Here is a 16804-nt window from a genome sequence, read left to right on the forward strand (position 1 = left end):
CTGTCCATGGGATTTTCCCAGCAAGGATACTGGAGTGGGTTGCCATTTCCTACTCTAGGGCATCTTCCCAATCCAGGGACTGAATGTGAGTCTGCTGTTTGGCAGGCAGATTCTTTATCACTCAGGTACCTGGGAAATATATGGTGCATGGCTGGTTTAATCCATGGATGCAAAACCTACAGGTCCAGAGGGCCAACTATACTTGGGCACCGTTCCTGATGATTTTCCATCCCTGGTTTAAGTCTTCCTCCGTGCATTCTGGATCATCAGTGATGATGGGGATATTGGGTGCATCTCTACCTACCAGGAGCCTTGACATCAGAGGCAGAATTCTGAGCAAGCTTTTGCGCTCACATCCTTGTCTGTGGTCTCACCTGCAGAAATGCACCAGTGTCGGAGTGACGAATACAGCTGCAGCTCTGGCATGTGCATCCGCTCCTCCTGGGTGTGTGATGGGGACAACGACTGCAGGGACTGGTCTGATGAAGCCAACTGTACTGGTCAGTATTTCCTGGACTCCCTGAGCTGCAATTACCTATTCATGTAGTGGGTAGCATTACAGCCCTACATGATCACAGAATCAAGGCTCTAAGAAATGGACCTTAGAAACTTAGAGCTGGTCTGTGATCACCTTGTGCCCAAATGTTACCAGCTCTCTGCTTCCTTCATTGAGAAAGTCTTGCTATGGAAGAATATTAACTGAGCAATGTCATGAGTGATACAGTTGTTTTACATTTTGCCTCCAGTTTATTTTCCTAGGAATAGTAGCAAAGAGTTTACAGACTGGCCCGTGGTCTGGGGACCATATGTTGAGGAGCAGTGAACTAGATCATGCTTTGGAATGGAGCACCAAGATGTTCCCTAAACAGTGAAAACTTAAATTGTGCTTGCACCCGTTTGGGGTAAGATTTCGTTAAAGATAAAGTTGGAAACAGCAGGAGACTATGAGAAGAAGGCTGAGTGGTCTAAGATTCTAATTCTTCTGCTGGTGTTAGGTTCACTCATGTTCACGCCACTATTTTTTGTGAATGAATGCATGAATGAACAAATGAGGGCATGTACATTATGATGGAGTCGGGGAGAGCAAGGAGTTGGGGCAGTTGTAGAGGCAGAAAAACAAATCCTACTAGCTGATGAGTAAATTTTCTCTGTACCCTCCTTTAGAAATTGGTGCTCAATTCTACCTTACATCCCTCCGGTGATGGGGATAAAGATGTTTCCTTTAACCCTTTTGTGGCAAGTGAGGGCAGATCTGGTATTTCAGGCTTCCTTTTGCCATCTATTGTTAATGGATCTTCATGCTTGTGAATTAAATCATTTTTCATTTCTTTTTTTTTTTTAAAGATTTGTTGTTGTTGTGGACCTTCTTTTAAAGTCTTTATTACATCTGCTACAACACTGCTTCTGTCCCCCATGTTGGTTTTTTGGCCACATGGGGTCCTAGCTCCCTGACCGGGGATCAGACCTACACCTGCTGTATTGGAAGGCGAAGTCCTAATCACTGGCCCACCAGGGAAGTCCCTCGTTCCCATATCTTAATTGTCCTTACCCCAGCAGTGTCCTGGCAGTTCCTACCTACCCTGTCCAGCAGCCGGGATCTCAGAGCATGCTTCCTAATTTCTAAAAGCAAAAAAGCAAAAAGTAGATCTTCTATTATATCCTGCTCTTGTGGTCTGCTTTGGTTTAGATTTGGTTTGTGAAGGACAGAAATGATGTTTTATTCCTTTATGTTCTCCCAATGCCCAGTTCAGAGAACCTTTGTTGATTGGGTAGCTTGACACAGCTATAACACTCCATTTTATTTTAGAGGTGACCTTATGTGGCTTTAAGGAGTAAATGGACCTACCTACTCAAAGGCCAAGTATATCACACTGGGTGATCTGTGATGTTACCAGATTCCTGCCCACCTTGTAAACTCCCCATCCCTGTGTCCTCTCTGGCACAGTATTGTTGTGTGCCCCTCTGCTTCTGGAAAGAGTGCAGGTATTGCTTTCTTTGAAAGCCTGGCTTGCAGAAGGAGGGATAAACAAGATCTTGGGAGGAACCGCCATCAGCCCAGAAAGCACACAAGGGCTGTTTGGAAGCTTTGGGTTTGGGTGGATCATTGATTGATAAATTAGAGGGGTGCCTCTGGGCATTTCCATTTGTAAGTTTCATGATGACTGGACATATTATTAGCGCAACCACATTAGTCAAACTTGTGTTTCAGCTGCATGAGCTGGTCTTCCACAGTGAATTAACAAGTTCATTTCTGTGGGTAGGCTCGTCGCTGACCCTGGTTTTATCTCTGGCTCCCTCTGGCAGGGCTGCGGGGGGAAGTGTAGAGTGCCTACAGAGCCACTGCAACCTTGCTCCAATGGCTGTGCTTCCGAACCTTTTAGTGGTGACTGTCCGTCTTCATCCGTGGATTAGTTGGAGGTGTTATGTGAGCTCACAGTGTGGTTACCTCGCTCCCTGGCCTAGTAAATTAAGTCATGTGCAGAGCCGAAGAAATGGGTCAAGGCCTGTTGACTTCTCGTGGGCCTCAGCCCTCATGCGTGGTCTGTACTGGGCCTTTTCGTGGCTCTTCCCTTCCCTTGTTTTGCTTTCCATGGAATTTTGAGTCTTTTATTCCCCCCTGCATTGATTTGGAACTTAAAACATTTCATTTCTGTTCTTTTAGCTGTTGCCCTAGAGATCTTATGCATATTCCTAATATCTTTCCCCTCTCCTGGACCTGCCTTGATTCCAGTCTCTGCCCATAATGTCAATATTGACAAACTCAGTATATATTTAGTATTTTAAAACACAAGGACTTCCCTGGCGGTCGGTCCAGCGGTTGAGACTCCACCTTTCCAACACAGAGAGCTCGGACTCAATCCCTAGTCTGGGAACTAGGAACCCACGTGCTGCATGGTATGGCCCCCATCGCCCCCCAAAATAAAACTGTGAAATACTTCATATTTTAATTTTACATTTGAAAAATTTTAAAATCAGTCGTTATTATCCTTTAGTAACCAGACTTATTTATAGATACCTACCTGTCTGTCACTTCACCTTCTTGTATTTACTGCTTCCTTCCTGTGTTCATCCTTCGGTGTTTCGTAGCAGAGTCTATGAGTAGTAAACTTAAAGTTTTTGTTTATATAACCATGTCTTTCTTTTGTTCTCAACACTGAAATTGATGCATCTGGTTTTCTAGATTTGTAGTAATTTTCCCTAAGTATTTTGGTGGAATTATTCCATTTCTTTCTGGCCTCTTTTGTGTTGATTTCACTTCTCCTGTCGGATTATCTGTTCCAATAATAACTGACATTTTTTTCTCTCTAGTTGCCTTTAGGTTTTTTATGTTTTGTTTCACCTAGGTAGTTTCACCTACCTAGGCGTGAAATTATTTTTATTTATCCTGTTTGTTGTCCTTCTAAAATCTGAGGATTTATGTTTTTCATCAGTTCTAGGAAGCTGCAGCCACTATCTTTTCTGCTATGTCTATTTGCTACCTTGTCTTCTCTTGTCTTTAGCATCAGCTATCAGCCATTTGCTGGACTTTCTCATTCTGATATTTATGCCTTTGGTTTTTAGGTTTGCTGTCTCCTTATGACTCTGAGTTACTTCCTCAGATTTCTCTTCCAGTTCAACAGTCCTCTTTTCAGCTGAATCTAATTTCCCGTTTCACACATCCACTGAGCTATTTTTATTGGGAATACTATATTTTTTATATCTAGAATTGCTATTTGGTTCTTTTTCAGATTTGCCTTTTATTTTTTACCGTCCTCTATGCTTTATGTTATTTTTTACATTATTAATCATTCGAGTTGTGTTGATATTAGCATTTTTTTTCCTCCTTCAGTTTCTAAGAGTCCAGTGCTTTATAATAAGGTGGTGCTTTTCTTGTCACAGTAATTAATTCATCTCTTCTGCCTCACTTTTATTTGGCTAATGTTTTTGATCAGGTGTCACAGAGGGTCGTGCTGAGTCAGGAGAGATATGTTCATGTCAAAGAGTAAGCCAGAGGATAATGGCCTTTATTAGAAACCCTGATATTCTAATTTCATGATCATTTGCCCCATTAGTCCTTCTATTCTTAGTCATGATGGACCCTGCTATGCAAAGGATTCTTCTTTATCTGCCTCAAATTCTTTAGTCTATTTTAAAGTCTATCTCTTTCATCCTTACAGTTAAATATTATCAATTGAACATATATCATTCATCAGACACTCAATGTCAGACAGCTAGTAAGTTACTCAGAAGACAGAAAAAGAGACTATGTTAAGCATTCCAGCCCTTCCTGGCCACTTGAATGAAATTGTGCAAATTAATTAGTCTTTCTCAGCTCAGCACCAGTGATAGAATCTGGAGATGTCAAACATGCCCTTCAGAGTTGTCCACTTGGAAACTCCATTAGCACTCTGAAATTGTTTTCAATTGAAATCCATAGGCTGAATAATAGTGAGTATTTCAGTGTGGCAGTGGTTTAGGTGACAGTATCTTTTATGATAGTGAGCAAGGCTTTGGTGAGGAATTTTTTAAAGGGCTATCAGATTTGTAAAACCAATAAATCAGAAGTATTCCAGGCAATAGCTGTTACCCGGGCAAAGCTCATCTAACATGCAAGGACACATTTATTTTTCTTATCAGAGATAAGTATATTTTAAGAAGATGTTTAATGGATCCTGAGTGCCAATATTGTAAAATATTGAAACTTCCTGTAGATTTATTTGCATGTGACTGGACATAGCATTGGTCTTTGAGAAGACAACAGATGATGGAACAACTTTTGTTGTAAAGTGGTTTGAAAAATCAGGGGCTTTGTATTTCAGACTATTGCCCAAAATAGCCTTAAATGCAGTAGCAATACTAGAGGGTGTTGGAAGCCCATTTTCCCAACCCTTGAGTCACTTATTACCAACCATCTCAACTGAATAGGTAACTATGGTTTGCACTCAACAACCCACTTTTGTTTGTTTTGCCTGCTTCTGTCACAAGGACATCCGGTCCGCACTGTTCAACCAAGAGAGCTTGTCTGTCTTGGTTATGTTATTTCATGCTGGTTGCAAACAAGGCCAGCCCTGGCTTGCATTCAGCAGTGAACAGACAGAAACTGCTCTCTGCATCAGAGCAGGGAAGGGAAATCTGATGGAGAAGGTGGCCAGTAGTGTTGTTTGGGTTGCAGGCAGATACTATGCATCTGAAATAGTCTCTGACTGAAGTTTTGACATTTTCTAAATGACTTCCAGGTGGCCTCAGCCTGTGTATGCAAATGAGCCTGTTCAGTTATAACAGTGACTATTTCCCTGGCCTTTTTTTTTTCCTTTTAATGATTGTAGAAGATGCCATGTGTTATTAGCTGGTAGATGTCACTCTTGGCTGTCCAGAAAGTTAAGGAATTCTAGGTTTCTGGGCCTGCTTTCCTTGTGATTTTAGATGCATCCTTTATGCTCTTTGGACTGGAGGTTTTCCACTTATGAAATTGGGTGATTCATTTAGAATTATAAAATCAGAGCCTTTCACAACTTACAGGGCTCTTTAGATATCAATGCAGATGATGACATCAAGGTCCCTACAGTGTCTGGAGCAGGTCTAGGACCCGGTGACCCAAGCACCCACTGCCTGTTCTTGTCCAGCAGAATCTGGAGGAGTTAGAAGATTAAGTAGCCAGGTGGACTGGAGAAAGTCCAGGCTTTGGACTTGGACAGCCCTGGTGCTATTACTTCATTATTTTTGTTACTCTCGGTGACCTTCTGAGTGTCCTAAACTGAGTGTCCTAAACCTCGTTCTCATCTATAAATGGGGAGTACTCCTGACCTCATAGGTTGCTGTGAAAGTGACTGAGTTTTTAATGTGTACATCTGTGTTTGTGTAACACTGATAAACCCTGAGGCTCGAGCTGATGCCTCTTCAGAAGGCTGCATTCTGCCTTTAGGGTGGTCCCCTGTCATACCTGTTAGACCTGTTAGTGCGCGCCTCCTTTGCAGTCGGCTGCTGAGGGCGATGGGGCCGCGGAGGTGAAGGAGGCCTTGACCGCTTCTCTCTCCTGTTTCGCTGGCAGCCATCTATCACACCTGTGAGGCCTCCAACTTCCAGTGTCGAAACGGGCACTGCATCCCCCAGCGCTGGGCGTGTGATGGTGACATGGATTGCCAAGACGGCTCTGACGAGGATCCGGTCCACTGTGGTAAGTGCAGATGCTTTGGCCCCAACCCGCACGTCTCCCATGTCTGCTGTTCAGGAAAAGGGGCAACAGATGGACCAGGGGATGGACCAGTGCCCCTGCTGCACCTGGTGCGCACTGCTGAGCTCTCACTCTGTGTGGCACTACTGTCCGACGTGTAGGCCTGGGCTACGTGATTGTAATTATTTATTATTCTTCTTTATTTATTTACTTTCGGCTGCATTGGGTCTTTGTTATTTTGCACAGGTTTTCCCTAGTTGTGGTGAGCGGGGGCTACTCTTTATTGAGGTGCATGGGTGTCTCATTGCAGTGACTTCTTTGTTTTCTGGAGTCCAGGCTTTAGGTGTGTGGGTTTCCATAGTTGCTGCCCATGGACTCTGGTAGTTGTGGCACACACAGGCTTAGTTGCTCTGAGGCATATGGAATCTTCCCAGACCAGGGATCAGACCCGGGTCCCCTGCACTGGCAGGTGGATTCTTTATCACTGAGCCACCAGCAAGTCCTATAATTTTAATCCTTGTGCAAGCAGGTTGCCTCCATAAAAACAAGAAAAGAAATGGGAAACCCACTAACCCACCCAGAATACTAAATAGGGTCACATTACCAGTGTTCTGCCAGAAATTAGCCAATAGTTTCTGTATAAATGGCATACTTTATGGCTAAGAGGTTTCTGTGATGGTCCCTTGGGAAAATGGATACCACTCATAAGCTAGAACTTTTTCAGTGTAGTTGATTTAAAGACGGATTCTGAGATAGTTAATAGAAATTAAGCATAAAATAGCTGCCACACAAACATAATAAATAAAATGCTTTTTCACACCAAATGAAATATGTATTTTATATTGGAGTATAGGTGATTGACAGTGTTGTGTTAGTTTTAGGTGTACAGCAAAGTGATTCTGTTTTGTTGTTGTTGTTCAGTCACTAAGTCATGTCCAACTCTTTTCAACTCCATGGACTGTAGCCCATCAAGCTCCTCTGTTCATGGGATTTTCCAGGCAACACTGGAGTGGGCTGCCATACTCCAGGAGTTCTTCCCAACCCAGGGATTGAACCCATGTCTCCTGCTTGGAAGGTGGATTCTTTACCACTGAGCCATCAGGGAAGCTTGATTCAGTTATACATATATGCATTCTTTTTCAGATTCTTTCTCCATATAGGTTATTCCAGGATTTTGAGTATAATTCCCTGTGCTATGCAGTAGGTCCTTGTTAGTTATCTGTTTTATATACAGTAGTGTGTAATGTTAATCCTGGGCTTCCTTGGTGGCTCAGCAGTAAAAATCCCACCTGCCAACCAGGAGACGTGGGTTCGATCCCTGGGTCACAAAGAACCCCTGGAGGAGGAATGGCAACCCATGCCAGTATTCTTGCCTGGAAAATCCCATGGGTAGGGGAGCCTGACAGGCTATGTCACGGGGTCCTCAGAGTCGGACACGACTGAGTGACTGAGCACATTCACTCATTAGGAGCCTTGTGCCCGAAACCAAGGGCAGAGACCAAAATCCATATTTTCCATTATTTCATCCCTTACGTCCATAATTTTCATGGAATTGCAGTCATCTGCATGCTGTTGTATGTTCTACTCTTTTCATGGCACAGGGTTAAAGATGTTTCCATATATCTGTATTTTTCTGTAGTTAGCATTTTCACGTCAGATGCCCATCCTCTTTGTATTGTTGCTGTGACATAGTTTACTTAGTCGCTCCCTGGGTGGATAATGTCAGTTTTGAACTGTCATGTGTCGTAAAAACTGTTCGTGTCCTTGGAAATGAAGGCTTAGTTTTCCCTCGAGATACTACTTCCCGGGGTATATCCCTCCATATGAAAGTGCTGGGTTACAGGTTCTGATCCTTTTCCATGACTCTTGTTAGGTGTTTCCAGATTTTATTTCCAAGTGATTATACCAAAAGGATCTCCATTAGTAGTATATCGGATGTTTCCCCAAGCCTCCCTTGATTTAATCTTTTGACTTGAGTGAGTGGTAACTTGTCTTGTACAATTTAAATTTTATGCTTTTGAAAAACCTTCCGACGCCGAAATCTGTTTCCCCATCTCGCGGTACTCATTTACTGTTTCTGTTTTGATGTCCTTTGAACAGTGTCCTGGGGATGATGACTTTTTACAGGATTAAAACACATTTTCTTGCCTTATCCCTAATCCTCCTGAAACTATTCTGCCAAGAGTTGGGTTTGCAACTGACCTACTAGAAGTGATTCTTAAGCCAAATGTCGGGCAGTTGCTCTCTGTTCAGGAGAATGGATGACCTAGCACTAAAAATTCTACACTAAGTGCAAAACCTAAGATTCTTAACATTTATGGGGTAAAGTTTCTTCAAAAGGGCTTTGGTTTAGAATTCCTGAAGAATTAAAATGGTGAGTGATGTAAGAGAGCTTAAAAAAAAACCCAGGGTCTATAAAATCAGGGTTCATGTCCTCCTTTTTTCCATCCACTTGGTGCTTTCGTTTTACTTTTCACAAAAAAAAAAGGTGTTTTGAGTAGATAACACATTCACGTGGTTCACAATGGAAAAAGTATAAGGAGATTAAACAGGAAGTGTTTTTCTCCCATCTGCCAGTTTTCCCGCTTTGCTGTGTATCCTCTCAGAATATTTTTGTGCATACATGCAAATTTAAATATATGACATGTACTTGTCCTATTTTTACACATGTAGTACGCCATGCACGTTGTTTGGTACCTTGGTTTTTCAGATAACTGTCTATCTAGGACATGTTTTTACCGAGTGCTTCTTCAGTCTCTTTATACCAGTCTAGTGTTCCTGTGTACGGTAGTTTATTTCACAGTCCCCTGTGGACGGATATGTAGGTGGTTTTCAATCTATTACTAACAGTGCTGCAGTGAATAAGCTCTGTTATTTTTCACTCATGTGGGTAGATTACATTTCTGGGTCAGGGTATGTGTATTTCTGTAGTTGGGGTAGCACTCCGTAGGGGACACACACGGAGGTATAAATATCTGTACCGCGGTGATGTGACTGTCTGCCTGTCTCCTCATTCTGCTTCTCCTTGAACCACTTTCCAGAGAAGAAGTGCAATGGGTTCCGCTGCCCGAACGGCACCTGCATCCCATCCAGCAAACACTGCGACGGTCTGCACGACTGCTCGGACGGCTCGGACGAAGAGCACTGCGGTGAGTCCTCACGTTGGCTAAATCCTCTCCTCCCCTGGTGCCTGCCTGTGTCAGGTCCTGCTTGGCCAGGACCCTGAGAGGGGTGGAGGCAGAGAGGCGTGGTTTGGGTGAAGGAGAGGAAGCAGGGGGCCGTGGCAGGTGACCGTGGAATTAGGTCGTGGTCCATGATCATCACTGTTCAGCTGCGGTATGTCCTGCAAATGGACTAGTGATCTGGAATTGGACACTTATTTCTCCTACTTCGTTGGTTTTGCTAGTTGCTGATTATCACTCGGCTAATAGTTTTAGGTACGGTGACCCTTTGTATGCCGTGTTTTCTTTGGACCCAGAAAGGGAGTCTGGGGTCAGTGGTGCTCATCCTTGGGAAAAGCAAGCTGGAGATCTAAGGACGAGTTAGTGTGGCAATTCAGGTGTAAAGGCCACCTTCTTCCCATGTCCTCATGTGGCCTCTTTGCCTACATCTCTGGTGCTTCTTAGAAGGACACTATTCCTATAGATCCTTTTAACCTTATCTATCTCCCTTAACCTGGATTTTCTCTTTAAAGCTCTATCAGGGAACTTCCTTGGAAGTCCAGTGGTTAAGACTCCATGCTACCAATGCAGGAGGCATAGGTTCAGTCCCTGGTCGGGGAACTAAGATCCCACATGGCATGTGGCACAGCCCCACCCCCCCCAAAATTAAAAAAAATTACTGCCCATTCTCCAAATATAGTCACATTGGAGATTAGGGCTTCAACATATAACTTGATAGCAGGTACAATTCAGTGGGTAACATCGGTCCTTCATAGAAGGAGTTTGCCAGACCCCATATTTGAGAGTCAGTATTATCTTGATAGTGGTTAAGATCGTGCACTGTGATGTCAGGCAGCTCTGGGTTTCAGTTTTGGCTCCACCCTCATCAGCTGTGTGCTCTTGGCAAAATACCTAACATTGCCATCCCCTGTACTTCATTTGGGAAACAGGACAGTAAAACCTCTCATCATGTTGTCCTGGGAGTTTAACGAGGTCCTGAAGCTCAGGGTTTGCTCAGAGCTCCGCTTGGTGGTGATGCCCATTACCCCCGCCTCCTGAATGCATGTCCGGTCAGAGCGTATCCTGCTGTGGCGCATGAGGTCCCCAGCTCCAGGGGCTCACGGCCCCTTCCCCTCGCTGGTGCCTTTCAGAGCCCCTGTGTACTCGCTTCATGGACTTCGTGTGTAAGAACCGCCAGCAGTGCCTCTTCCAGTCCATGGTGTGTGACGGCATCATCCAGTGCCGGGATGGCTCCGACGAGGACCCGGAGTTCGCAGGATGCTGTGAGTCGGGGGCACTGAAGAGACTCGGGCGGTGGGCCACTCTTGGCACGTGCCTCCATCCAGTTTTCAGGTCTTGATTGAGGGTCCAGACTTGCCTTTTCTAAGAAAGGCTCACCTTGGTCCCTTTGGAAGCTTGCTTGTTAGTTGTTGGTACACAGCTCCGGGAGGAGATCGAGGGTGACGGAGGTCTGGGCCCACATGTCACCTCCTCCCGCAGCTTTTCTTGTGCCCCTGGAGTGGCCCCCTCACCTTGCTGCAGTGTATGTGCCCCACTCACCTCCACTCTGCACACTGCAGTGATTTAGTGGCCTGCCTCGCCCAGCTGGCCTGCTTTGTGTGTGCCCGAGAGCAGGTCCTTGTCTCGTTCACGGCTACAGCCCTGTCCCCAAGACTGCCCTGCCTGCATGATAGTAGGGACTTGCATCAGTCTGCTCAGGCTGCCCAAACAGAGGACCACAGCCTGGGAGAGCTTAATCTCTCGCAGTTCTGGGGGCTTCAGATCAGGGGTTAAGGTGTTGGCAGGGTTGGTTTCCTCTGAGGTGCATCTCCTTGGCTTGTAGACGGCCATCCTCTGTCTGTGTCTTCACTTACTCTTCTTATGAGAACACCAGTCCTGTTAGATTAGGGCTCCACCCTAATGTAACGACCTCACATTAGCTTAATTACCCCTTTATAGACCATATCTGCAGATGTCGCTGCAGTCTGAGTTGCCGGGGGCCAGGCCTTCGACTCGCTTTCGAGGAATCCTCCAGCTGGGCCATCTCTCAGTGGAGGACCTTTGTTCTTACCTCTTGTTTCCAAACAACATTGCCATTTTGAGCTCTCTGGTGTGGAAGTAATCTGGACTTATGTATGTTGGTTCCTTCCCTAGCCCGAGACCCCGAGTTCCACAAGGTGTGTGACGAGTTCAGCTTCCAGTGTCAGAATGGAGTGTGCATCAGTTTGATCTGGAAGTGTGATGGGATGGATGACTGCGGCGATGACTCCGACGAAGCCAACTGTGGTAAGGAGACCTCAGCCCTGTCCCCGGGCACCCCAGGCTCCAGGTCACATGGTGCTTGGCTTTGCCTTCTTACTCTTCAGCCATAGTTCCTTCCAGGTCTTGAATCTGCATGTAACAAATTGAGTCTTAAAGTGAGAACCTACCCCCTAGCAGAGGTTGGTTGGTTGGTTTAGTCACTAAGTCATGCCCAACTCTTAGCAACCCCATGGACCATAGCCCACCAGGCTCCTTTGTCCATGGGATATTCTGGGCGAGAATACTGGAGTGGGTTGCCATTTCCTTCTCCACCAGCAGAGGTTAGGGTATGTTTATTCTATTTTCTTTCTCCAGTTAGGAAGTTGACATTGTGTATAAGGAATATGGTAAAGGAGTTATGGTAAATATTTTGGAGTATACTTCCCCCTGCCCCCTAAAACATTACAGATGTCACAGCATGATGGAATAATTGTTACCATCAGGTTATCATCAACAGTTAGGTCATTCCTTCATAGACTATCAGAATTCAAACTTTGATATCAGGACTTCCCTGGTGGTCCAGTGGCTAAGACTCTGTGCTCCCAATGCAGGGGGCCCAGTTTCCATCCCTGGTCAGGGAACTAAATCCCACATGCCTCAACTAAGAAGAGTTCACATAAGATAAGAACAATAAGATCCCACGTGCTGCAATTAAGACCTGGCGCAGACACAAGAATAAGTAAGATAATAAAAGGATAAATATTTAAAAAAAAAAGAAAAACCGTTAGAGTATCATTTGCAAGATGTAGAAGCATAGGTCAGAGAATATGACCTAGGGTCCAGGGAGGCGAGCTTTTGTCCAGTTTGTGGATATACTCCTGGTCTCCCTCCGGTCCGGGAAGCCACCTTGTCCTTCTCTGGGAGGGTCGCGCGGGCTGCCTTGGGGCTTGGGTGAGGAGTCTGTGGGTCCTTGGAGCTCTCTGTTCACGCCGTGCAGGCCATACAACTGACCCTGCGGTTCATCCCCCAGAAAACCCCACCGAGGCCCCCACCTGCTCCCGCTACTTCCAGTTCCAGTGCGAGAACGGGCACTGCATCCCCAACAGGTGGAAATGCGACCGGGAGAATGACTGCGGGGACTGGTCTGACGAGAAGGACTGCGGAGGTGAGGGTCGGGGCGCCACCGTCCAGACCACATAGAACTCACCTGTCTCTTCAGTGTCTGGCTTAGGCAGTGATTTTGGGTGGGTGGGTCGGGCGGGTAAATGAGTTTTTTCTCTCCCCTTCCCATTGTGAAATCCTCACAGTTGGCGTCTCCTGTTCCCAGGGTTATTCTTTTCAGGGCACAGTGAGAACTTGAGAGCCTGGCCCCACGAGCATGGGCTGCAGACCCACAGCTCCTTGTTAGAATAGCAGCCTCTGACCCCACCCGAGGCCTCCCTCCTGCTGTGTCCTGCACTGTAACAGGCGCTCTGGGTGAAGCGTGGCCCATGATGCATACATGTGTACGTGATACGCGCCGAGGAGCCACTGGTGTGCACATAGGACTGTCCCTTTCCTTTTTGGTGTGCTTGTCCCTGAGCTAGTCTTGAGGTGGTTGGGGTTGAGTGAACCAAAACAAGTTTAACCTGGACAGGAATTAATTGTCCCATCTGCCCTGTGCCTTCCGAGTCCCTTTCCTTCCACCAGCCTGCACAAGGCCCTGCAAAAGCAAACACATCTGAATATTAGCCCAAGGCAAAATAGGTAAGGTGAATCCGCTCCACAGAAGGGAAGGGAACACAGTGTGTCCTGACACCCATCCATACATGATGTTTAGATGAGCCACTTCTCAGAACAGTGCTGGCACCTCCCCGCCCCCGCCCCACACTGCCCCCCAGCTGTGCAGCTAAACTTGGGGCATCATACTGGTCTGGGACACGTCGGGGTCTGAGCTCAAGCTTCCTGTGACACTTGGGTTTCCTTGCTTGGTGTTTTCCTCAGATTCACATGTTCTTCCCTCCCCTACTCCTGGGCCCTCCATGTGTCTGCCCAATTACTACCGCTGCAGCAGTGGGGCCTGTGTGATGGACAGCTGGGTGTGCGACGGATACCGAGACTGTGTAGACGGCTCGGACGAGGAGGCCTGCCCCTCGCCCGGTAAGTGTGGCCCCAGCCCTGACCCCGGGCACCTGCTTTAAGGAGAGGACCTTTGAGGCTGCACCCTGGGTGGCTAAGGGCAGTGCCCTGCCCTTGGGGACTCTGCTCTGTGGCCAGGCCCCTTCTCACCTCCAGAACAGGGAGATCCTGGACACTCAGAAGTCATCTTCCCTCACTACCCTCTGTCTTTCTGCAGGGACAGGCTAGCCACCGTGGTTGCTTCCTCTCCCAGGAAGTTACCATGGGGATTGTAGGGAAGGTCTCTGTATAAAACAGGATCTCCTAAGTCTCCGATTTGCTGGTTGGCGGCCATCCGATTAAAAGAAGGGTAAGCAGTGCCATCTAGTGGCTGAACATGGCGAGGCACCTGGCGGTCTGTGCTTTCATCTTGTTGCTGGAAGCCAGGATAAACCGTGACACCCTCGTCAAGGCGCCCTCCCTAACTGCGGGCAGAACTGTGTCTTTTTCTCAACAGGTTTCCACTTCAGAGTTAGTTATAATAAGAGAATAGATCATCACCTGCCACGGTTTACATAATTCTTTTCAGCAAATTCCTAGATCTGGTTTTCCTCCTTTAAGACTGTTTTCAATCCCATCTCTTCTCTGTTTAAAATCATGACTGGTGGGATTTCCCTGGCGGTCCACTGGTTAAGACTTCACCTTCCATTGCAGGGGGCTCATGTTCAATCCCTAGTCCGGGAGCTAAGATCCTACATGCTTTGTGGCCAAAAACCAAACCAAAACATAAAAAACAGAAGCAATACTGTAATAATTCCATAAAGACTTTAAAAATGGTCCACATCAAAATAATCTAAAAAAAAAAAGTAACTTTTTAAAAGACTTATCACTGATTTCTGCTTGTCCTCTTGTCCAGAAGATAGACCTTAACCCTTGAGTCCCATTTTCAAGGTCCTGTTTGAGCCCTGTTAGGCCCTTTGTGCTTGCCATGACTTCTCACTTCCTTACGCTGGGCTCCTCACTTGCCATGGACAGACCTGCCTCTTGTCTGCTTAGATTCCTCCAGTAGAACTTTTGCCCTGTCCACCTTGATGTCATCCCCCTTCTTGCCCTCTGAAGCCCACTGTCCATCAGGGCAGACAGAAGCATGAGACGCCAATATGTCATCACTATTTCTCACAGTACAGCATGAAGAACACCTGTAGTGGAATCACTTGGGTTGTTTCTAAAAAGTGTAGAATATCTTATGTATTTATATATGTATTTTTCTATATTTATAAAAATACAGAATCAGAATTTCTGCCTGGAGCCCAGGAGCTCCCCGTGTGAATGACAAGTTGACTGATTGTCTTGGGAATAGTGAAGCGGTGGGGTGGGGAGTCTTACTGCAGCTTCAGCATCTTTCAGTAGCTCCCTTGTATCATTTTCACCCTTTTCTCTCCTGGCCAAAGGATACCATTTTCCAGTTTGTTTGCAGATTCTGTGAAGTTGGTCTTAATGGGGCTTAGCTTTCTCCTGTGACAGCCTGGGATTGAGTCCTTTCTACTCTGAAGTCTCTAGCCACTCAGCCCTGTCTGTCGGCTTCCCAGCTTCCAAGGTTCTGTTGCTTTTGTCTCCTTCAGAGGCTTCCCGGGAGAGAAGCAGGATGAGATGCTTGTGTCTTATCAACCTTCTGTCTTCACCAGAGCTCACATTTCTGTTTGGGTTCCCGTCGAAATTCCCAGAGCACCGGCACCCCCAGCACATCTAATAGGTCACTGTTGCTGGCCTCAGTACTAAAAAAGTGAATTTTAAAAACCTTGTCTTCTAGCCAATGTGACTGCTGCCTCCACTCCCACCCAGCTCGGGCGGTGCAACCGGTTTGAGTTCGAGTGCCGCGAGCCGAAGAAGTGTATCCCCAACTGGAGGCGCTGTGATGGCCACCGGGATTGTCAGGATGGTCAGGACGAGGCCAACTGCCGTGAGTGGTCAGCAGGGACGTCTGCCCCTGGGGAGGCTCCAGGAGAGCAGGACAGGGCGTGCTTGGGCTTTGTGTCTCGTGTTGATAAATTCTGGCCTTATACCTCCACTTTAGAGATAGGAAAGTTAAGCTTCGAAGAGGGCCACCTCATCCGCAGCAGATCGGGGCATTTACTTAGTATTTTTCTTTGTACAAAACCATGATCTTCTCATCATACCATGTGGAAAGTTCTTGTAGGGAGGAATACTCCAAAATAACACACAGAAATTAAATGGGGATTAGCGTAAAATCCCGCACTTACATGAAAAGACTGAACAAAGTGGACCTTTGGGACATTCAGATAATGGGGCAGATTGATCCAGCACTCACCAAAATCATAGTAGGAACATCTGAGCCAGATAAGTACAGTAAGAAGAACATTAACCGTAATTAACAAAGAGGAAATGAAATAGGACCTTCCTCCTGGGTGAGATTAATTCATTGATGGGTATTCTTTAAATAAATATCTTTTGCCAGTTTCAAATCTGCCGTGTACCTAAGGAAGTAGCTTGGTTAAGCAGCTTCAAATCAAGATGTGCTCTATCTACAGTTTTCCTCCATCCATTAATCGGATAACCCCATCAACAAAGGAAATGAGATTAGCATGACATGCCTCTTAGAGAAGCTGGCCCCTGAAGGCCACTACATTCTGTTTTAAGTGCCCATTAATCATCTGTTTAAGAACCAGTTTAAGAATTTTCAGACAACCTTATTCCCAGTTTCTAAAAACCATGTTTTCTTCCTTTGAAAATATTGAGATGTTTCCTAAAGAAACCGCAGACATCTTTCAGCTTTACTGTTCATCTGTTTTTTGATTATATTTTGTTACATTCTTCCCGGGGGAGGGGTAATTCTGTGATGGGAATCTTGGTATTTTCCATAACAATCCCCTCTGAGCGTAGAGTCCTTCCCTGACTCTCTGTATAAAATCCCCATCGCTCTCTTCTAGTCACCCTCAGTATGCTTCTTTGTAGTTCCTATCACTGTCTAAAATAATGTATTTGTTTGTTTACTAGTTTGCTATTTCTCTCAGTAAGCTCTGTGAGGGTAGGTCCTTTGTTTCACATATCACCATATCCTTAGCGTCTTAAACAGTATCTGATTCATGATAGAACCTCCCTAAAAGTTTGATGGATGGATGGATAGATAAATGGG

The 16804-nt window shown here is 45.8% G+C and overlaps 1 protein-coding gene across 3 annotated transcripts in view; it reads left to right on the forward strand.

Moving 5' to 3' along the window:
- SORL1 (sortilin related receptor 1) overlaps positions 1 to 16804 on the forward strand; it is a 164536-nt gene that overhangs the window by 113821 nt on the left and 33911 nt on the right. For all 3 annotated transcript variants that reach the window (XM_081541638.1, XM_081541637.1, XM_081541636.1), the window contains exons 25-32: positions 381 to 500; positions 6029 to 6154; positions 9193 to 9300; positions 10464 to 10595; positions 11467 to 11598; positions 12584 to 12718; positions 13537 to 13692; positions 15461 to 15610. In XM_081541638.1, coding sequence (XP_081397764.1) covers positions 381 to 500; positions 6029 to 6154; positions 9193 to 9300; positions 10464 to 10595; positions 11467 to 11598; positions 12584 to 12718; positions 13537 to 13692; positions 15461 to 15610 — 1059 coding nt within the window. The remainder of the gene's footprint in view (positions 1 to 380; positions 501 to 6028; positions 6155 to 9192; positions 9301 to 10463; positions 10596 to 11466; positions 11599 to 12583; positions 12719 to 13536; positions 13693 to 15460; positions 15611 to 16804) is intronic.

The sequence above is a fragment of the Giraffa tippelskirchi genome, chromosome 11 (assembly GCF_054371585.1).
Source record: "Giraffa tippelskirchi isolate mGirTip1 chromosome 11, T2T-mGirTip1v1.2.pri, whole genome shotgun sequence".
Taxonomy (NCBI): Eukaryota; Metazoa; Chordata; class Mammalia; order Artiodactyla; family Giraffidae; genus Giraffa; species Giraffa tippelskirchi.